The following is a 23,085-nucleotide window of genomic DNA, read 5'->3' on the forward strand; positions in this document are numbered from 1 at the left end:
GTCTCCAGTCTGCCATAGAACGAGATGGTGAGACCCTCCATACACCGTCCAACTATCATATTTTCTTTATATTTCCATTTTCAGCCCACACCGTTGCTCAAGCATTTTTCAGTTCATAAAAACCTCCCTCTGTAAGGGCTCTTTGATCCAAAATCAACCCCTTACCTCAAACCGTGCACACTTCTTGATGCCCACTCAACACACCCATATGGGGTGTAAGCAAAGTGATTGTGCCTTTCTGATTGGCAAAGGAAGAGTTTCCGCCATTTTGCTTAAACTATCTAGTGGTTTCAGATTTAGGAGGGGGCCTCTCCAGTTTTCTTAGGTCTGTTTAAAACAGGGATGAGAAACTGACACAATCAGCATGGCTGTGCAACAGACACATCTTTACTGGTTCTAACAGCCGATCAATCAGCTTGCTGCCAGCCAGTGGCGATATTAGCATGTACAGTACCTGTCAAAAGTTTGGACACACCTACTCATTCAAGGGTTTTTCTTTATTTTTACTATTTTGTACATTGTAGAATAATAGTGAAGATATCAACACTATGAAAAAACTTATATGGAATCATGTAGTAACAAAAAAAGTCTTAAACAAATCAAAATATATTTAATTTTTTAGATTCTTCATAGGAGCCACCTGGAATGCTATTCCAACAGTCTCAAAGGAGTTCCCGCATATGCTGAGCACTTTTTGGCTGCTTTTTCCCCACACCATCACAATTCTTCACAGTGGGAACTGCACATGCTGAGATCATCCGTTCACCTACTCTGCGTCTCACAAAGACATGATGGTTGGAACCAAAAATCTCAAATTTGGACTCATCAGACCAACGTACAGATTTCCACCAGTCCATTGCTCGTGTTTCTTTACCCAAGAAAGTCTATTCTGCTTATTGGTGTCCTTTAGTACTGGTTTATTTTGCAGCAATTTGACCATGAAGCTACAGGTAGCCTAGTGGTTATAGTGTCGGGCCAGTAACCGAAAGGTTGCTAGATTGAATCCTGGGCTGACAAGGTAAAAATATGTTGTTCTGCCCCTGAACAAGGCAGTTAACCCACTGTTCCTAGGCTGCCATTGTAAATAAGAATTTGTTCTTAACTGACTTGCATAGTTAAATAAAAATAAATGAAGGCCTGATTCACACAGTCTCCTCTGAACAGTGTCTGTTACTTGAATTCTGTGAAGCAATTATTTGGGGTGCAGTTACCTCTAATGAATCTATCCTCTACAGCAAAGGCAACTCTGGGTCTTCCTTTTCTGTGGCGGTGTTCATGAGAGCCAGTTTCATCATAGCGCTTGATGGTTTTTGTGACTGCACTTGAAGAAAAAGTTCTTGAAATTTTACTCATTGACTGACGTTCATGTCTTAAAGTAATGATGGACTGTTGTTTTTCATTGCTTATCTGAGCTGTTCTTGCCATAATATGTACTTGGTATTTTACCAAATAGGGCTATCTTCTGTATACCACCCCTACCTTGTCACAACACAACTGATTGCTCAAACTCATTAAGAAGGAATGAAATTCCACAAATGTCCTTTTAACAAGGCACACCTGTTAATTGAAATGCATTCCAGGTGACCATCTCATGAAGCTGGTTGAGAGAATGCCAAGAGTGTGCAAAGCTGTCATCAAGGCAAAGGGTGGCTACTTTGAAGAATCTCAAATATAAAATATATTTAGATTTTTTGGTTTCTACATGATTCCATTATTTTATAGTTTTGATGTCTTCACTTTTATTCTACAATGTAGAAAATAGTAAACATTTAGAAAAACCCTTGAATGAGTAGTTGTGTCCAAACTTTTGACTACTTACTGTATATATATCTAACTTTTTTTGTTAAACAAACTCTGCCGACTCTTAGCAAACTTTTGGAAATAAATGGTGTTTGACCAGATGTAATGCTATTTCTCTGTAAATAAATAAACAACAGACTTTCAGCATGCTTATAGAGAAGGGCACTCAACATTTACCACACTGACACAAATGACTGATGATTGGTTTAAAGAAGTTGATAATTGTCACCCCCTGATCTGTTTCACCTGTCTTTGTGATTGTCCCCCCCAAGTGTCGGCCATCTTCCCCATTATCTCCTGTGTATTTATACCTGTGTTCTCTATTTGTCTGTTGCCAGTTCGTCTTATTTGTTTTAGTCAACCAGCATTGTGTGTCTCAGCTCCTGCTTTTTCCAGTCTCTCTTTTCTCGCCCTCCTGGTTTTGACCTTGTCCTGACTCAGAGTCCGCCTGCCTGAACCATCTGCCTGCCTGCTGACCTATGCCTTTGACCCCCTCTGGATTACTGACCTCTTCCTCACCCTGAGCCTGCCTGCGGCCCGGTACCATTGCCCTCTGGTTTACTGACGCCTGCCTGCCTTGACCTGTCTATTGCCTGCCCCTATTGGAATATTAAACAATTGTTTATTCGTCATGGTCTGCATCTGGGTCTTACCTTCATACCTGATTTTTATTTTACCTTTATTTAACTAGGCAAGTCAGTTAAGAACAAATTCTTATTTTCAATGACGGCCTAGGAACAGTGGGTTAAATGCCTGTTCAGGGGCAGAATAATAGATTTGGACCTTGTCAGCTCAGGCTTTGAATTTGCAACCTTCCAGTTACTAGTCCAACGCTCTAACCACTAACCAACAACAATGTTGTTGATCCATCCTCAGTTTTCTCATATCACAGCCATTAAACTCTGTAACTGTTCTAAAGTCACGATTGGCATCATTGTGAAATCCCTGAGTGGTTTCCTTACTCTCTGGCAACTGACTTAGAAAGGAAACCTGTATCTTTGTAGTTGACTGGGTGTATTGATACACCATCCAAATTGTAATTAATAACTTCACCATGCTCAAATGGATATTCAAAGTCTGCTTCTTTCTTTATTTTTATCCATCTAACAATAGGTGCCTTTCTTTGCACAGTATTACTAAACCTGCCATGTCTTTGTGGTTGAATCTGTGTTTGAAATTCACTGCTCGACTGAGGGAGCTTTCAGGTTATTGTATGTGTGGGGTACAGAGATGAGATATAATTTTCAACAATATTATTGCACAAGAGTGAGTACATGCAATTTATTATGTGACTTGTTAAGCTTTTTTAGCTTCAGAACATATTTTGGCTTGCCATAGCAAAGGGGTTTATTGACTCAAGAAATTTAAGCTTTTCATTTTTAATTAACTTGTAAAATTTAGGAAAAACAGAATTCTAATTTGACGTCATTGGTTATTGTGTGTAGGTCAGTGACAAAAAATATAAACGTAAGCCATTTTAAATTCAAGCTATAACACAACAAAATGTGGGGGAAAACAAGAGTGTGAATGCTTTCTGAAAGCATTGTAGGTGTTGGATGTTCATTTTTTACTGGTCCAATGAAACGTTTGCCATCATAGTTTGACCCACCGCGGCTGCTGTAGTTGCAAGAATATGAATGGTTTGACGTGGAGTGTGGTTATTTCCGCAAAATCTGGATGGAGAAATGGCATGTTGTTAGCCTGCTAGCCGTAATTTGAGCTAGATTGAGACGGATGAGAATCGGTTACCAGGTAGACTGGGTCGGTACTGGAGTGTTGACAACAGTCATTCATAGACTGATCCAATTTTTTCTTCCCCTCATAAAACTGAGCATCATGATTAAAGCCATACTAATATTCAACAACCATGGGAAACCTCGGCTTTCTAAATTCTACGAGCATTACGTGAGTATGCAATGAATTGTTTCGAATCTGCTGTAGCTAGCTTGCATGCATATAACAATGTTAGTTTATCTAGCTAGCTCTATTGTTGGCTAATTAATTGCACAATTATTATTGCAAACAAACAAGGTTAAGTAGCTAACGTTATACTGGTTTATGTGGTGTAATGTGAAACTTTACTGGTTTGTTTTACGTGGGTAGCTATGTCATTGATCTTGGGATATGCTATATCAGACTGAGCAACATTGTTATTTTAATAATTAAGCATGTGTCGGAATAGCTATTGTTTTACACACACAGGCTAGCTACTGGATAGGGGATGTTCATGTCTCGTGCACTGATCACTGAGTAAAACATGTTGAGTGTTCGTTCTGTGCGTCCAAAGGGCTTTACGCCACATGACACGCCGATGTTAACGTTATTGACCTGTGCTCCTGCCTATCAATCAATTAATTCTTCATCAAAATTGTTGCTGTTTTTCTTCTAAAAGCTGAACATGTATTACTCGTCACAGGCTAGTAGACAAGGGGACAGACTAGCTAACCATGTAGAGTCTGATAAATTAACAGTGGTGTAAAATTACTTTTAAAGTACTACTTAAGCCATTTTTGGGAGCATCTTTACTATTAACATTTTGACAACTTTTACTTCACTACATTCCTAAAGAAAATGATGCACTGTTTACTCCATATATTTTCCCTGACACCCAGGACAGAAAATGGTCTAATTCACACTTATCAAGAGAAAATCCCTGGTCATCCCGACTGCGTCTGATCTGGCAGACTCACGAAACACATGCTTCATATGTGAATGATGTCTGAGAGTTGGAGCATGCCCCTGGCTCTCTGTAAATAAATGTAAACTAGAGAATGTCTATGGTTTTCCTAATATAAGGAATTTGAAATGATTTATACTTTTGATACTTAAGTGCATTTAAAACCAAATACTTTTCTACTTTTACTCAAGTAGTTTTTTACTGGGTGACTTTGACTTGAGTCATTTTCTATTTACAGTACTTATCTTTACTTTACTCAAGTATGACGACAAAAAATTCTCCACCACTGTAGGTTAATGAAGGCAACCCTGGGGTGGCAGGCACCATGCTCTACCACCTTAGCAACACAGGACTTTACAAAAGGCTATAATCTTTAAATGTTGTTATAGATAAACTAATTCCCAAGGGTAGCTAAGGGGCAATTCCACAGTAACATAATTGCACTGAGACTCAGATTTTTCACTTAAAATGTTTGACAAACAAAAACCATTGATTTCAAAGTTTACAAACTAAATGACTACTTTTAACAATTTTACACATTCACTGGAAAAACTGTGCGGGTGGAAAATTTGGTAACAGAATTTCTGTAAAATCTCCCTCAGTTTGTTGTCCACGTTTTCCCAAAACTCTGTTGAATACAGTACATTCGGAAAATATTCAGTCCCCTTGACATTTTTCACATTTTGCTACGTTTCAGCCTTATTCTAAAATGGATGAAATTGTTTCCCCCCCTCATAAATCTACACACATTACCCCATAATGACAAAGCAGAATTTCTTTGCAAATTTCTTTAAAATACATACATACATACATGCATGCATAACTATTCAGACCCTTTAATCAGTACTTTATTGAATCACCTTTGGCAGTAATTACAGCCTCCAGTATTATTGGGCCTCATGCTACAAGCTTGGCACACCTGTGTTTGGGGAGTTTCTCCTATTCTTCTCTGCAGATTCTCTCAAGCTCTGTCAGGTTGGCTGGGGAGCGTCGCTGCACAGCCATTTTCAGGTCTCTCCAGAGATGTTCGATTGGGTTCAAGTCCGTGCCTTCGCTGGTTCACTCAAGGACTTTCAGAGATTTGTCCTGAGGCCACTCCTGCATTGTCTTGGCTGTGTGCTTAGGGTCGATGTCTTGTTGGAAAGTGAACCTTCGCCCCAGTCTGAGGTCCTGAGCACTCTGGAGAAGGTTTTCATCAAGGACCTCTCTGTACTTTGCTCTGTTAATCTTTCCCTTGATCCTGACTAGACTCCCAGTCCCTGCCGCTGAAAAACATCCCCACAGCATGATGCTGCCACCACCATACTTCACCGTAGGGGTGGTACCAGGTTTTCTCCAGATGTGATGCTTGGCATTCAGGCAAAATAGTTCAATCTTGGTTTCATCAGACCAGAGAAACTTGTTTCTCATGGTCTGAGAGTCTTAAGGTGCATTATGGCAAACTCCAAGCGAGTTGTTGTGCCTTTTTACCGAGGAGTGGCTTCTGTCTGGCCACTTTACCATAAAGGCCAGATTGGTGGAGTGCTGCAGAGATGGTTGTCCTTCTGGAAGGTTCTCCTATCTCTACAGAGAAACTCTGGAACTCTGTCAGAGTGACCATCAGGTTCTTGGTCACCTCCCTGACCAAGGCCTTTCTCCCCCGATTGTTCAGTTTGGTCAGACGGCCAGCTCTATAACGAGTCTTGGTGGTTCCAAACTTCTTCCATTTTAAGAATGATGGAGACCACTGTGTTCTCGGGGACCTTCAATGCTAGAGAAATGTTTTGGTACCTTTCCCCAGATCTGTTTCTCGAGACACAATCCTGTCTAAGAGCTCTACGGACAATTCCTTTGACCTCTTGGCTTGGTTTTTGCTCTGACATGCACTGTCAACTGTGGGACCTTCTAAAGACAAGTGTATGCATTTGCAAATCATGTCCAATCAATTGAATTTACACATCTGAAGCAATCATAAACTTGTATTTTTCACAAGTTTGGATATTAAAGTACAGCACAGTCAAGGACTGTTTGGCAGCAATTAGACTTGAGTCTTCTTGGGTATGACACTATAAGCTTGGCACAACTGTCAACTGTGGGATCTTGTATAGACCGGTGTGTGCCTTTCCAAATCATGTCAAATCAATTGAATTGACCACAGATGGACTCCAAGTTGTAGGAACATTTCAAGGATGATCATTGGAAACAGAATGAGTTCAAGTTAGTCACAAAGCAAAGGGTCTGAATCCTTATAGTACCAGTCAAAAGTTTGGACACACCTGCTCAAAATATATTTGTTTGAGATTTTTCAAACTAGCCACCCTTTGCCTTGATGACAGCTTTGCACACACTTAGCATTTTCTCAACCAGCTTCGTGAGGTAGTCACCTGGAATGCATTTCAATAGCAAGGTGTGCCTTGTTAATTTGTGGATTTTCTTTCCTCCTTAATGCATTTTAGCCAATCAGTTTTGACAAGGTAGGTGTGGTATACAGAAGATGGCCCTATTTGTAAAATACCAAGTCCATATTATGGCAAGAACAGCTCAAATAAGCAAAGAGAAAGACAGTCCATCATTACTTTCAGACATGGTCAGTCAATACAGAACATTTCAAGTGCATTTGCCAAAAACCATCAAGCGCTATGATGAAACTGGCTCTTATGAGGACCGCCACAGGAAAGGAAGACCCAGCGTTACCTCTGCTGCAGAGGATAAATCCATTAGTTACCAGCCTCCGATTGCAGCCCAATAAATAAATGCTTCACAGAGTTCAAGTAAGACACATCTCAGCATCAATTGCGTGAATCAGTTCTTCATGGTCGAATGGCTGCAAAGAAACCACTACTAAAGACACCAATTAGAAGAAGAGACTTGCTTGGGCCAAGAAACACAAGCAATGGATATTAGACCGGTCTGGCTACCACACCATTCAGCAGTGATACGCCATCCCATCTGGTTTGCGCTTAGTGGAACTATCATTTGTTTTTCAACATGACAATGACCCAAAACACACCTCCAGGCTGTGTAAGGGCTGTTTGACCCAGAAGGAGAGTGATGGTGCTGCATCAGATGACCTGGCCTCCACAATAACCCAACCTCAACCCAATTGAGGTGGTTTGGGATGAGTTGGACTGCAGAGTGCAGGAAAAGCAGCCAAAAAGTGCTCGGCATATGTGGGAACTCTTTCAAAACTGTTGGAATAGCATTCCTCATGAAGCTGGTTGAGAGAATGCCAAGAGTGTGCAAAGCTGTCATCAAGGCAAAGGGTGGCTACTTTGAAGAATCTAAAATATATTTTGATTTGTTTAACTCTTATTTATTTTTGTTTGGTTACTACATGATTACATGTGTTATTTCAAGTTTGGGGTCTTCTAATGACTGGTACTGTATGTAAATAAGGTATTTATGTTTTACATTTTTAATGCATTTGCAAAAATTTCTAATAACCTGTTTGCTTTGTCATGTCGTTGTGTGTAGATTGATGAGGAGCATTTATTTAATACATTTTAGAATAAGGCTGTAATGTAACAATGTGGAAATGGTCAAGGGGTCTGAATACTTTCCGAATGCACTGCTCATATGAAATGTGTAAAACAGTATGTAAACATGATTAAAGTGACCAGTGTTCCATGTCTATGTACATAGGGCAGCAAATTGCAGCTACTGATGGTGAGGATTCTTTCAGTCAGTCACTTGCATGAACACAGAAAACAGTTATTAGAAAAGCACATGAATAGAACACAGAAAACAGTTATTAGAAAAGCACATGAATAGAACACAGAAATTAGTTATTAGAAAAGCACATGAACAGAACACAGAAATTAGTTATTAGAAAAGCACATGAATAGAACACAGAAATTAGTTATTAGAAAAGCACAAACATGGGTCCTTTCACATGGAAATGACCTACATTTCTAAAAATGTAATTTTGGAAAGTATTTTCTCACATTTCAACAACAGGAGAGTTGCTCAAAAAACAAAATTAATATTGACAGCATACTGTATATGCTAATGTGCATTATGGCCCTTTTCTTTTTCTAGAGCGAGGAGAGTGTGTGTCTAGATGTTTAGTAGAGTGAAGAGTAGGTTTATGAGATATTATACTAGACCAGAGTGTCTGTGCTTGCATTGGCATGGAGAGCTCTCTGCTATGGCCTCTCCCCCTAGTCTCATGCTTCATATCACTTGACTCATTTCACATGATCACTTGAAGGCATTTCCTTTCACTGCAATGACCTGACTTACACATATTTCAGAGAGAACATTTGCAAGAATATGTGGACACTGGAGAGAGTATGCAGTGAATGTCCTGCCACTTCTTTTAGGTTATGAGTGTGAAAAAAGGCCATTTGGATAGTTTTTAAGCATAAATGTTGTGAAGACCTGTGCCAAAAGCTTTACATTTGTTTTCCTATGCACACTGACTGTATTTGCAATTTATGTTCCACAGAACGAAGACACGGAACAACAAATCATCAGAGAAACATTTCATCTGGTGTCCAAAAGAGATGAGAACGTCTGCAATTTTCTAGAAGGTGGAATGTAAGAGAATTCTTTCAAGACGTCAAACTGCACCGGAGTACTGAAATCCATAAGTGTTAAGCTGAAGCGTTGTGTTAACACTTCCTGATCATGTCACAATGAAATGCATATCCTTTCAATTCCATGTACACAAATTCAAAAATTTGAGCTGATGATGTGGGCTACTCTACATCAATGTTCCACGAGTAGAATCCACTTTCCACGAGGAAACAGCTCATGACAAATTTCACTGCATGGGAGAGCGAAGGGAGAAAGAGGGAACCTATCAGATGGTGACCAGCAGGGGAGAGATCAATTGGATAATTATGAATAGTTGAATATTCATTTGTCATTCATGAAGCAGTCCCAGGTGTTAGGCTATTGCATTGTGGAACCTCCTCTCATTCAACAGAGACTAATAGAACTGGGGTGTATTCATTAGTGCACACCAGTAGTAAAATGTTTTGCAACAAACTTATTAGGCAAGTTCAGGTCTCCCTTGAGATCTGCCCATTTACTTATGTTTGGTTCCTAGTGAATACAACCCTGGGATCCCTGGTATATGATTGTTGCTACAGTTTAGTCTCATCAACAAATACGATGTTGCTCAAGCAGCTTGACCTTCTACACAGACTCAGGTCAACATGCTTTTATCAGGCCTTACAACGATTGGTCAAGGCTTCTGTCCTTGGCCTGGACTTAAAGGAAAACTCCACCCCAAAACTATCCTTTTGATATATGTTTCATTAGTCCATTGCTGATATAATAATGAATGTTGCATCATATGCTGCTGAATACATCAAACGGGCCAGATTGTTTTTGTCCAACAGATTGACAGGGCCAAGTGGCTAGTGCAGGTTAAAGGAAAATGCCACCCAAAAACCTATTGTTTTATTGTTATGTTTCATTAGTCCATTATTGATATAGTCCCCCAAAAATGTGCATGTCAGCAATCAAGTTTCAGATATGTAATACGTGAAATATATCATCATTACGGGCCATATTTCTGTATTTTGAAAGTTACATATCTTAAACTTGATTGCTGACATGCACATTTTTGGGGACTATATCAATAATGTACTAATTAAATAAATATCAAATGGTAGTTTTTTTGTTGGCATATTTCTTTAGCATTTTAACCTTTTTAATAATGTCTGGATATTCAAATGCTGTGTTGTGAATGCAGCTCCTGACCCGGTTAGTTGTTCATAAACCAACATGTTTGGCTGTGTTTCATGTCATTGAATGTGTGTATTGAGTAGGGTTGCACCTTTTGGGTAATATTCACAAGTGGAAACCTTCCGTGGGAATTAACGGAAATATATGTAAATGAATATTAATACCATTAAATGTAGATGTTTTTTGCATTAGATATATTTACCATATCATATGGAGACAAACATAAACCTTTTACCTTATCATGAGTAGACATAATTGCAAATGAGTAAACCCTTCCAATAGAAACAAAAAAAAACTATTTAGTTACGAATTGAACTTTAATTAAATGGGTTGACTCTTACATTTACATTTTACATTTAAGTCATTTAGCAGACGCTCTTATCCAGAGCGACTTACAAATTGGTGAATTCACCTTCTGACATCCAGTGGAACAGCCACTTTACAATAGTGCATCTAAATCATTAAGGGGGGGGTGAGAAGGATTACTTATCCTATCCTAGGTATTCCTTGAAGAGGTGGGGTTTCAGGTGTCTCCGGAAGGTGGTGATTGACTCCGCTGTCCTGGCGTCGTGAGGGAGTTTGTTCCACCATTGGGGGCCAGAGCAGCGAACAGTTTTGACTGGGCTGAGCGGGAACTGTACTTCCTCAATGGTAGGGAGGCGAGCAGGCCAGAGGTGGATGAACGCAGTGCCCTTGCTTGGGTGTAGGGCCTGATCAGAGCCTGGAGGTACTGCGGTGCCGTTCCCCTCACAGCTCCGTAGGCAAGCACCATGGTCTTGTAGCGGATGCGAGCTTCAACTGGAAGCCAGTGGAGAGAGCGGAGGAGCGGGGTGACGTGAGAGAACTTGGGAAGGTTGAACACCAGACGGGCTGCGGCGTTCTGGATGAGTTGTAGGGGTTTAATGGCACAGGCAGGGAGCCCAGCCAACAGCGAGTTGCAGTAATCCAGACGGGAGATGACAAGTGCCTGGATTAGGACCTGCGCCGCTTCCTGTGTGAGGCAGGGTCGTACTCTGCGGATGTTGTAGAGCATGAACCTACAGGAACGGGCCACCGCCATGATGTTGGTTGAGAACGACAGGGTGTTGTCCAGGATCACGCCAAGGTTTTTAGCGCTCTGGGAGGAGGACACAATGGAGTTGTCAACCGTGATGGCGAGATCATGGAACGGGCAGTCCTTCCCCGGGAGGAAGAGCAGCTCCGTCTTGCCGAGGTTCAGCTTGAGGTGGTGATCCGTCATCCACACTGATATGTCTGCCAGACATGCAGAGATGCGATTCGCCACCTGGTCATCAGAAGGGGGAAAGGAGAAGATTAATTGTGTGTCGTCTGCATAGCAATGATAGGAGAGACCATGTGAGGTTATGACAGAGCCAAGTGACTTGGTGTATAGCGAGAATAGGAGAGGGCCTAGAACAGAGCCCTGGGGGACACCAGTGGTGAGAGCGCGTGGCGAGGAGACAGATTCTCGCCACGCCACCTGGTAGGAGCGACCTGTCAGGTAGGACGCAATCCAAGCGTGGGCCGCGCCGGAGATGCCCAACTCGGAGAGGGTGGAGAGGAGGATCTGATGGTTCACAGTATCGAAGGCAGCCGATAGGTCTAGAAGGATGAGAGCAGAGGAGAGAGAGTTAGCTTTAGCAGTGCGGAGCGCCTCCGTGATACAGAGAAGAGCAGTCTCAGTTGAATGACTAGTCTTGAAACCTGACTGATTTGGATCAAGAAGGTCATTCTGAGAGAGATAGCGGGAGAGCTGGCCAAGGACGGCACGTTCAAGAGTTTTGGAGAGAAAAGAAAGAAGGGATACTGGTCTGTAGTTGTTGACATCGGAGGGATCGAGTGTAGGTTTTTTTTCCCATGGGATGATTCCACTGAACAATTAATAATAATAATAATATAATAATAATATTGAATGATCCATCGCATCTCCCAAAAACATTTCAACATACATCTGTAAAATGATAGTCTAGAAACTAAAGCGTTGGTTGACTTCCTCTCAGGCTTCCTCTCAGGCCTCTCATGTCTTCTCCCTGGACCTCCTCAATGTCCAAATCTTGAACATCAGTGTCTGAGGCCTCATCTTCACTGTCACTTTCCAACCTTGTTGAGGATGGCTTATCAGGCTAAAAAAGCCTCAAATTTGCTTGGATGGCCACCAGTGTTTCAACCTGTGTATTAGTCAGCCTGTTGCGTGCTTTGGTGTGTGTGTTCCCAAACAAGGACCAGTTGCGCTCTGAGGCAGCTGATGTTGATGGGATTTGGAGGATGATGAAGGCAACAGGGGAAAGAGTCTCAGATCCACAAAGTCTCTTCCACCAGTTGGCTGATGAGATGTGTTGGCATGACTACCATATTGCATCTCCATCCCAAAGCCCTTGCTTGGAAGTGTACTTCGCCAGCCTGCCAAGAACCTCATCCAGGCCAAGGTGGCGAGACCCAGTAGTGATGACACCATAGGCCTTGTTGATCTCTGCACCAGACATGATGCTCTTGCCAGCATACTTGGGGTCCAACATGTACGCTGCATTGTGTATAGGCTTCAGGCAGACGTCTTCATGCATTTTGATGCATTTCAGAACTGCAGTTTCCACTGCTTGGAGCAACAGTGAAGTGGGCCGGGCAGTACGGACTTCTCTTTCATCTGCAAGCAGAGTCGGAACATCAGACAGGATGGCGTTGTCTCCCTCAATCTGTGCAATGGCTACTGCTATCGGTTTCAGGCTGCTTACCACTCTCCCAAAATACATAATCTTGGAGAATCCTCTTGATGGGGCTGTCCATATCGGCGTACTGTGATATGGCCGTTTCTTGGAGAGACTCCTTCCGCTCCAGGAGACTGTCAAACATTTTATTTTAAATTTTTAAAACTTTTATTAATCTAGGCAGGTCTCTTAAGAACAAATTCCTATTTACAATGACGGCTTAGGAACAGTGGGTTAACTGCCTTGTTCAGGGGCAGAAGGACAGATTTTTATCTTGTCAGCTCAGGGATACGAACTAGCAACCTTTTGGTTACTGGCCCATGGCTCTAACCACTAGGCTACCTGTGGGCTCAATAGCCTAGTGAGTAAATAGTGTGGGCTCAATAGCAACTCATTTAGTGTGCAAGATCTTGAGAATCAGCTTTAAATGTGATGGAAGAATATACTGTGTGTGCATGCAGAGGGTTGCAATTCCATTGAATTGGGGATAGTTTAACCAAAATATGCCACAAGACCTAGTATTGCTTTGTGTATCCCACAAAAAAAGACACTTAACTTTTTTTTAATGAATTTTAAGAAAAATTATTTAATTCCAGGGCTTAACTTCCCATGGAAAGTTTCCGTGAAAATGTCGGAAATTTACCGGAAAGTTTCCAACCCTTTGCAACCCTAGTATTGCGTAATAAACATCACACTGACTGGTGTTTCATTAATGATCATTGTGCTGACAACTATCCCATGTATGTATTGGTGCCATGTGTGACTGTATTTCCTATGTGGTGTTGACTGTTCTGATGTACAAACTATCTATTAACCAACCTTTCTTCACTTCCACATGCTTGCCAGTGTTCACAGATCATAGGCAAACGCACACCAAATGGGGTGTATTTACTAGATGCCAAATGGGGAGGGACCTACTTTAATTTTTCCAATAAGAAACACTAGTTTTCCTTCACGTTTTCCGTTGCAAAATGTTTTGCTACGGTTTGCACTAATGAATACACCCCGTTCAGAGAACTTTTCGACTGTCCCCTCGTTTTGTTTTTCTGTCGTCAGGTTGATTGGTGGATCTGAGAACAGGCTCATCTACAGACACTATGCCACGCTCTACTTTGTATTCTGCGTCGATTCCTCTGAGAGCGAGCTTGGCATCCTAGACCTTATCCAGGTAATGTTTCTCAAGTCTTGGGGGGGGGGATCTTTTGTTGTTGTCAAACTATGAACATTTGGTACCACCATCTTAGACTGGCTTGTTGTTGGTGGACACGTCATTGATGGAGTAAAACAATGGCCAACTTAACTCTAGATTATTACTGTTCGGTGAATGTGATTGTCTCTCCACAGGTGTTTGTGGAAACATTGGACAAATGCTTCGAGAATGTCTGTGAACTTGACTTAATTTTCCACGTGGACAAGGTAAAACCTATTGTGTCAACCATATTCTAGCAATGCGCTGTTCATTGTAATATGTCCTACATCAGAGACAGTTAAATGTTCACAGTGAATGTATGACTCACCATAGACGCTGATTGTGCCATTGTGTAATTAATTTACTATAAGACAGTCTAGGTGAATTTATCTCCCCTGTGATAACGCTCGGTCCTGCTGGCTCGTCATTTCTAGCCAAGTCTGTTGCAGCGAAGCAGGATATTGCGTTACTTTCTGCACAGGTTGCCTCATTTCACGCAGAAAGATTCCATTGATATTCATGTGTACACAGGGTAATATGAGCAAAGAGAAAGCAAGATAATTGTGACAGCAGTAATCTATAACCTAGTCTGGGAAAACCCAGACTGAGGGCTACGCCATTGGTGTATGCAGGAACATTGTTAATGACCAAAGCAACCTATCTGCCTTGAGGAAACGAAGCAATCTACATAAAACAAACAAATTATAAATGGGACTTGGGGTGATTTATGTTTGCATATCGAATGTTTTTACATGAGATGAGGTTGCATGTGTATATATCTCATCAGGTCATCCTTTTTCAAGGGTGGTATGTCTCCTGTTCACATTTGTTTCGCCTCTTCAATATCAAACAATAATAAATATCTATTTTAATTGTCTAAAGAAAATAATTCCTCTTTGAAATAGATCCTGTAGGTTTCAAAGGCACAGAAAAAGCCCCCCCCCTCCCCAAAAAACAAACATATTTGGGTCACAGCAATTTAATGTTTTCTCAGTCAGAGCATTACCTGTTAATAGATCACCTTCTATCGAACCTGTAGGTCCACAATATACTGGCAGAGATGGTGATGGGGGGGATGGTGCTGGAGACCAACATGAATGAGATCATCATACAGGTGGACGCCCAAAACAAAATGGAGAAATCGGAGGTAAGAGTACTTCTCTAGGACTTCCTATACTCCGGGTACGTGCAGGCATGCGTGTATGCTGGACCCTGCATGTCTTGTGATGCTCCTGATAAGTATTTGTGCTCTCTGGAGCTCCAGTGCTGCGCCACATAGAATGCCTTTCTCTTCCAATCAACCCCCAAAGATATAATCATCATCATAAAACACTGTCTCTTCTACCGAATGTAAATGTACACATTTTCCAATGCATCTGCGTAATCTTGATCCTCAGTAATCACACACCCTCATGAGACACATTGCTCATCTCACTCTACAGACCGGAAATGTCCTGTTGGTGTATTTTGCTTAAATGCGGAGGGGATGGTAGCGTTTGGATGACTTGAATGGTTAGTTGTGGTCATTCTGATGTTAAAGTTGTCCAGAGCTGAGCTTGTTAACATCTGTGAGCTGATATCTTGTAGGTGAGTTGTCCATGATGTTAAAGCCTAGATATTGCTTTGTTCTCATGCAGCTGTTGTCACTTTTTTCCTAATTAATTTGCAGATCTCTTTGAATATAGTCTTTTACATTTCACCATTCTTGAAAACAGATTGTTTCATGGAATCATTGCCATTTGCCAATGGCAGAACAATGCAATTATGACTTAGACAATATGTATTTTAAATTGACACACACACACAAAGTTCTCTAGTTAAATAAATGAATATGAAACAAAATATTTAAAAGCCACAAATGTTTATCAGTAAGTTCTTTGAAGGAGATATTTTGTTAGGTTACGTTTGCTTGGCTTTTATTGCAATGTAGTGCTACTACACAATATAAGGTAACTTGCTGTTAAGTTCTTTTTGTTTCCAACATCTACAGATTTTTTACCTCACTGTAGCAATGTGGATGTGTTTAACAATTTAAACAATGCTTTGGTAACAACTTTAGGCCGTATTTTGTGGTTGATCAAATGGAATCATTATTGACATTAGAATTGTAAGCCGAGTCTTCGACTGTTCAACAAACAGATGTGCTCCGTCTTTTCCTTCGTGGACCTACCCTAGACCGCAGTGCTCCTCATAATCATTCAAACTTCAACACCAATGCTAATTCTGAGTCATAAGAATGATGTAAATTAAACCAATTCCAAGCAGTATGTGCAAAAAAAATACAAATACAAATTGGATTTAGTTCACTTTCACATGCTCAACCGGCTCAATGTAAAACTCTGTTTCTTTGACTTTGGAGATGTTGAGGCTTCTCAAGTCAGTGTCTATGAATGTGGTCTACGATAGGTCTTATCACTTTCTATTTATACTGAGCAAAAATATAAACGCAACAATTTCAAAGACTTTATGGAGTTACAGTTCATATGAGGAAATCAGTCAATTGAAATAAATTCATTAGGCCCTAATCTATGGATTTCACATGACTGGGCAGGGGAGCAGCCATGGGTGGGCCTGGGGGGGTGTATAGGCCCACCCACTTGGGTGCCAGGCCCAGCCAATCCGAATGAGGTTTTCCCCACACAAGGGTTTTATTACAGACAGAAATACTCCTCAGCTTCATCAGCTGTCCGGGTGGCTGGTCTCAGATGATCCTGCAGGTGAAGAAGCCGGATGTGGAGGTCCTGGGCTGGCGTGGTTACACATGGTCTGCGGTAGTGAGGCCGTTTGGACGTACTGCCAAATTCTCTAAAACGACGTTGTAGTCGGTTTATGGTAGAGAAATGAACATTCTATTCTGTGACAACAGCTCTGGTGGACATTCCTGCAGTCAGCATGCGAATATCACGCCTCCCTCAAAACATCTGTGGCATTGTGTGACAAAACTGCACATTTTAGATTGGCCTTTTGTCTCCAGCACAAGGTGCACCTGGGTAATGATCATGCTGTTCAATCAGCTTCTTGATATGCCACACCTGTCAGGTGGATGGATTAGCTTGACAAAGGAGAAATACTCACTAACAGGGGTATAAACAAATTTGTGCACAAAATCTGAGCTCAATAAGCTTTTTGTGCTTATGAAAAATGTCTGGGATATTTTAGTTCTGCTCATGAAACATGGCACCAACACTTTACATGTTGTTTATATTGTTGTTCAGTGTATATATAAACTGTAATTACTTTGCTCTGCTTTAACAACATTACTCATTCCTCTTTTTCCCTGACGCTTTCTAGTTCTTTCCATTCTTCTCTCTTTACAGACGTTTATCTTTCAGTCTCCCAGACAGGACAGGTAGACACAGGTACTGCTAAATTTCCAACCAAGTACTGTAACCTCCCAAATTTACACTATACCTAGTTCTCCATGGGCCGACCACATAATAACATCAAAACGACGTCACAAACTATCTTTTACAGCAGACCCAACAATTTATCACTGTTACTTAACAAGAGTAATGAAACCCCATATTGCTTAGCTACTATTAAGGAAATTGGTTAACATGTTCAATTATCATTTGAAACCTCCATGTAAGGTGACAGTAAATAGTTTTTAGGACAACAGGGACTTAATATTGGGCAGACTAGGCTTAGCCATACAGAACTGTTTGTCAGCTATACCTGCCAGAGTTAATTTAATTTTACCTGAATCAAAAAATAAACGGGTCCTATCATAGCCCAAATAAACCATGTTTTTACAGCTGATTTATTACTATGTCATACACTACAACTAGGGTCTGGAGTTGTTTTAGGTTCGCCTACTACCAGATCAGGAAAATACCCCCCCACCACTCTGGGACATGTGATGCCACCTCTGTAATCACGACACAGTGTTAAAAGTGAAAAAACATCTCCTATTCGTATGATTTACATTTTGTTGTTGGTGGTGGGGATGGGTTTCCATAGCTTTACGTGGCTCAGTGCAGCCAGCAGCTACTGCAACAACAAAAAATCTGAATAATACATTTCAGCGGTTTCAAAAACATTGCTCCGCTATTACCATTTATACTGTGGGACTGTTGGCTCAATGAGACCATTCTGTTTACACTGCCCTGCTTCAAGGGGGGCAACTGTCACCTCCAGATGTAGCGCGAGAGAAGTGGCAAGTAGGCAGGTTTCCGTTTGAGTAATACGTGTAGCCGACGGTACTTGTACCAAAAGTAGAGTAAGTAAGAAGAGCAGTGGAGGCTGCTGAGGGGAGGACGACTCCTAATAATGTCTGGAACAGAGCAAATGGAATGGCATCAAACACCTGGAAACCGTGTGTTTGATGTATTTGATTCCATTCCACTGATTCCGCTCCAGCCATTACCACGAGCCCGTCCTCCCCAATTACGGCGCCACCGACCTCCTGTGGTGAGGCTCTAAGAGGTGCAATTATACTGTTCACCTGTCGGGTCTGGCTCTGTGTTTGTGTTTGTAACAGAGGTCTCGTCTCAATTTCGCAGATGCTGAAAATTTCAAGCCACATCTCGCTAGGCTCGTAGCTAGCCAAGTACAACACCGCATGTTTATCTCTACTGGTCCTTGTCACCACACTCTGCTTTGCTGCCCTATAACTCTCATCAGACTGCTTTTATGACGTGTAAACTACTGTTTACATACTTGAAATGTGTTTTCCCCCCCCTGGGTTGTGACATCAGTGTTTATTAATCAACAGACTATATCCCAAGCCAGTCATTTGGTTTTCCAGGCAGTCACAGCTCAGTGCTGACACTGTAGTAATGCCTGTTTGGGGAAACCTATGGAACACTCAGCGTGACTGAGTACGAGACCAGAAACCTAGGCCTTTCGGCAACTGGCAAGGAGCAAGTCTAATTTATCTCCCTTGAGTTGTTACATATAGGCTATTCAGTATAATTTAGTTGACTGGCTGCCAAGGTCAGTAAAAACCCAGGGTTGTTCTCATTGAGGACAGTAGATGCTCTGTATTGTCACAACTTGAGGGCAGCAAAATTTATGAAGGACACTTAAACTGACCTCGTGTTTTTAATTACAGAGGATGAAATTAGAATTCTGTGTACGTCAACGGTTAGAACCAGTTCAGGGAACAGAACCCGGAACCTGGAATGAAAGTGATCTATACTATTCCGGAATCGAACTGTTATTTCTAAAGCATTGGAACCGGTTAATACTATAATTTTAAGTTCCGGGCAAAAAATAAAATAATCCCACAAAAAAACAAAGTGCCTATGCAAAGTCCTCCCTCTGCCAATCTGAAACTTCTTCCAGCATCTGCCTGCCAGCTGAACATCTTTGTCAGTGTGCGTGCGTAGGCTACCTCCCCCTCCGAAGCCTACTGACGTTACAAGTGTGATTCAGAAGATAGGGAGAGACATTTCTTAATAGAAGAATGGATTTACTTGTTCATTGCTAGTTTGGGATACTATAGTTATCACATTTTACGTTGGATTTCTTAACCACAAGGAGGTAAGATGTGTTTTTAATTTTGGTGCCGCTCTGGACACAGAAGCTTGTTAGTGATCTTGCATCTCTGGTCCAACGTTAAGCCAACTCTGAAGTTCAAAGACATTCAAAATTCCTACACAGAAGCCACTCCTCCGTAGGTATAATTCTTTATTTTGTTGGTCGGGAACATTGGAACGGAACGAAGGGTTCTGCTCAGAACAAAACCATTGGAAAATAATTTTAGAAATGGCTAAACAACTGGTTTAAACATTTAGTGAATGCTACTGATTTAATATTTGTAACCGGTCCTATGGTAGTTGAAAAGAGATGCCTAGTTCTACTCATTTTCACAACTAGAAAGTGTAGCCTAGAAGCTGATTGAATTTACATTTTTCTGACTGTTGAAGATTCTGTGGAAGAACAGCTGCAATTTTTTTATTTGTAAGTAATCCCTCAATCTCGGGATCAAGAAATGTTATTCATAGCAAATGTCCATTACTTATTTTGCTATTAACATTTCAACCAATTTTGTTTTTTATCTTAAATTATATTAAACTTATTTTCTATTGAACAATGCTTTGAAATTCACTGGGTAATGCCGTGGAAATAACTCAACATTGAATAGCTGTCGCTTGCATCTTTTATGTAATTTTTTAATAATCAAACATTAGCCTAGATTGAACATAGTCACCCACGTTACCAACTATTAAGTCCCTACCTTACCGTGTGAAGAGTTCCCTTCTGAGTTGTTAAACTGTAATATATTACAATTTTATCTTTGAAAAAGTTCCTAAATGTTCTAACTGGTAAAACAGTCTGTTTATTGTACTTCAGGAATGGTCATAAAAAGGTCTATGAAACTATTCTGAATTCTAATAATGGTGTTATAATTCACTGAAATATTTAAGCTGTAAGATATGTTCACATACAGATTTGTTTTTATTTATTCAACCGTTAACTAGGCAAGTCAGTTAAGAGCAAATTCTTATTTACAATGACTGCCTACCCCGGCCAAACCCTCCCTTAACTCCGACGGCGCTGGGCCAATTTTGCCCCGCCATATGGGACTCCCAATCACAGCCAGTTGTGATAAAGCCTTGGATCGAACCCGGGTCTGTAGTGACGCCTCTAGCACTGCGATGCAGTGCCTTAGACCGCTGCACCACTCGGTCCCCCTCACATACATGTGAGTAAGCAGTAAATCTTTGTAGAGTGATTTACATTAGGCGATCTGATATTGCTCTAGTTAGTTTCCCAAGACACAGCCTATATAAGACATTTCACTTCAGTCACGTCACATGCCCAATTTATGTTTTCTAAATTCTGTAAACATTCTATACATAACTATAGCTTCATTTCCTCCTCATATCAAAATCCACTTTTTTTCTGCTTTACCCAATTCTCTCCTTGCATTTGTATCCTTATCAGTCCTTAAGCATTTGTTTGGTTCACTTTTCAAGCAATGCTGCCTCCTGTCTTTTTAATAGTAAATTTAATATTTTAAGATCAATGAATGTAGCACTATGTTCTCATAGTTGATTCATAATTGGCCCTGGTTGTGATGTAAATCCTAAATGAAACAAATATAGCATGTGCATATGAAGCTGGGCATTTGGATGTACATTTGCACATTATGTCTGTTTTTAATAGTTGATGCTTTGCATTTTGTTTGTCTGGTGCAGCATGTTTCGTCCTGTCCATTGAGGGTCGAGTGGTGTAAGTGTTTCTTAACTCTGTTATATTTATGTTTTGTATCTAGGCTGGTATTGCAGGAGCCCCTGCTCGCGCAGTGTCAGCCGTAAAGAACATGAACCTCCCCGAAATGCCCAGAAACATCAACATTGGAGACATCAGCATAAAAGTGCCAAACTTACCCTCCTTCAAATAGCCGACAAGACCCACCGTGCAGAAGTCGACCAATGTTTACCATGCAATTGTTTAACCAAAATCCGAACAAATACCAACTTTTCTCAAAGAGCATGAAGGTACTGTGTGAATTTCTTTGGCGTTAACTTTTTTTCTTTCTCTCCCTGGTTTTAAATGAATGTCATTGTGACTTTGTTCTGTTTGAGAAAATGAAGTATTTATTTATTCCATTCCTCGACCCTCACTGGAGGTGTGCCCTTATGTCGTGGCTGCTACAGTATTGTAAATTCATACTTTAGTAGTGGTTTGTAAAACAAACAGAATATTCTTATATACAGTATATGATGCACAGGAGGTTGGAGGCATCTTAATTAGAAAGGACGGGCTTGTGGTAATGGCTGTAGCAGAATATGTGGAATGGTTTTCCATTCACTCCGTTCCAGCAATTATGAGCTGTCCTCCCCTCACCAGCCTACACTGAGATGACGATATATGCTGAAATTGTATTTCTTTGTCTTACCTGTATACACAATGGTTTAAACAAATTATCTTGTCAAAAATGTTTCTCTTGATTTAATCAGTGCATGTGTTTTTTGTTTTTTGCAACTTAATAAACTATTGAATCATTTTTTGCCTATTTGGAATTTTTGTTGGCAGTTAAAGGTTTCATTGTATTCAATAATATAATAATAGCCGGTTAAGTATGTTTGTCTGAAAGAAGAGCAAGTTGGACCACAGTTTGATCTAAGTAGGTAACATCTTATGGACATTGTCAAAGACTCCAGTCACCAAGTCATAGACTATTCTTTTTGCTATCGCACAGCAAGCGGTACTGCAGCGCATTGACTCGGTACCAGTACCCCCTTGATATAGCCTCGTTATTTCGTGTATCTTTTATTTATTTGCTTAAGAAAATATTTACTAAATAAACTGAACTCTTTCTTGAGCTGCATTGTTGGTTAAGGACTACCGACAACACCTGTTGTATTCGGCGCATGTGACAGAATTGTATTTGATCCCATGATTACATTTGGAAGTGGTTGGTGCGCCATGCTACTATATGACGCAATACGCCATCATAAAATATATTCGTGGCCAATACTTGACTAAACTACAATGCCATTGATAATTGATTCACAATTTACTGCGATATAGAACAAAAGTAATGCACAAATATACGACAGTATGTGCAGTTCGGCCATCAAAGCAGTTCGTATGATAGCACGTGACTGCTTTAGGCCAAGTCTTGCGCAGCTTTTATGTAGAAAAGTCATTTTTATTAAATTGAATTCTCAGTTCGTAAGCAAACCAGTAATATACCATATTGTTAATTTATAACAGCATAGATTACAATGTTCTATTAAATTGATTTAGTATTTGTGTGTAATAAAGGGATTTAGTGAATGAACGCGCTGAGTGCACAATGTAGATGGTCGCGTTTCATATCAGGAAGAGAAAATAAGGATTCCTGCTGTTGCATTTTGTAGTGACAGATTTAAAAGAACAATATATTTGTTCAACATACAGAAGACCGTGATGGCTGCCATAATCACAGAAACACAAAGGTAGGCATTTAGTGTCCGTTTATTCTACTTCAAGGGAACATGTTTTCTAACTGAAACGTTAAGCTAGCCATGCTAGCTAGCAAGCTAGTAAGATAGCGAGGTAAATATAAGTCAAAAAGTCATCTTGCTTGTCAATCTTTATGAAAT

General features: G+C 40.6%; 2 protein-coding genes across 3 annotated transcripts in view; both read left to right on the forward strand.

The window, feature by feature from the left end:
- Positions 1-3,433: 3,433 nt before the first annotated feature.
- LOC135516543 (AP-3 complex subunit sigma-1-like) lies at positions 3,434-22,001 on the forward strand. The gene is made up of 6 exons (XM_064940925.1): positions 3,434-3,705; positions 8,904-8,995; positions 13,912-14,023; positions 14,200-14,271; positions 15,084-15,191; positions 21,267-22,001. The coding sequence occupies exons 1-6, from the start codon at positions 3,535-3,537 to the stop codon at positions 21,393-21,395; spliced, it is 684 nt and encodes a 227-aa protein (XP_064796997.1). The 5' UTR covers positions 3,434-3,534; the 3' UTR covers positions 21,396-22,001.
- Positions 22,002-22,584: 583 nt separating this feature from the next.
- Positions 22,585-23,085, forward strand: part of commd10 (COMM domain containing 10) — a 41,304-nt gene continuing 40,803 nt past the window's right edge. Inside the window, exon 1 of one of the 2 annotated variants that reach the window (XM_064940960.1) lies at positions 22,585-22,938. In XM_064940960.1, coding sequence (XP_064797032.1) covers positions 22,910-22,938 — 29 coding nt within the window. In that variant the 5' untranslated portion in view covers positions 22,585-22,909. The remainder of the gene's footprint in view (positions 22,939-23,085) is intronic. The other variant, XM_064940952.1, reaches the window with a different exon arrangement.

Source organism: Oncorhynchus masou, chromosome 1 (genome assembly GCF_036934945.1).
Source record: "Oncorhynchus masou masou isolate Uvic2021 chromosome 1, UVic_Omas_1.1, whole genome shotgun sequence".
NCBI classification, from domain to species: Eukaryota; Metazoa; Chordata; class Actinopteri; order Salmoniformes; family Salmonidae; genus Oncorhynchus; species Oncorhynchus masou.

Bases quoted from the DNA above. Each gene is read 5' to 3' on its own strand.
- LOC135516543 (XM_064940925.1), top strand. From the start codon at position 3,535: ATGAGAATCGGTTACCAGGTAGACTGGGTCGGTACTGGAGTGTTGACA. The intron at 14,024-14,199 runs GTAATGTTTCTC...GTCTCTCCACAG, and splicing joins GCATCCTAGACCTTATCCAG to GTGTTTGTGGAAACATTGGA. The intron at 15,192-21,266 runs GTAAGAGTACTT...TTTTGTATCTAG, and splicing joins ACAAAATGGAGAAATCGGAG to GCTGGTATTGCAGGAGCCCC.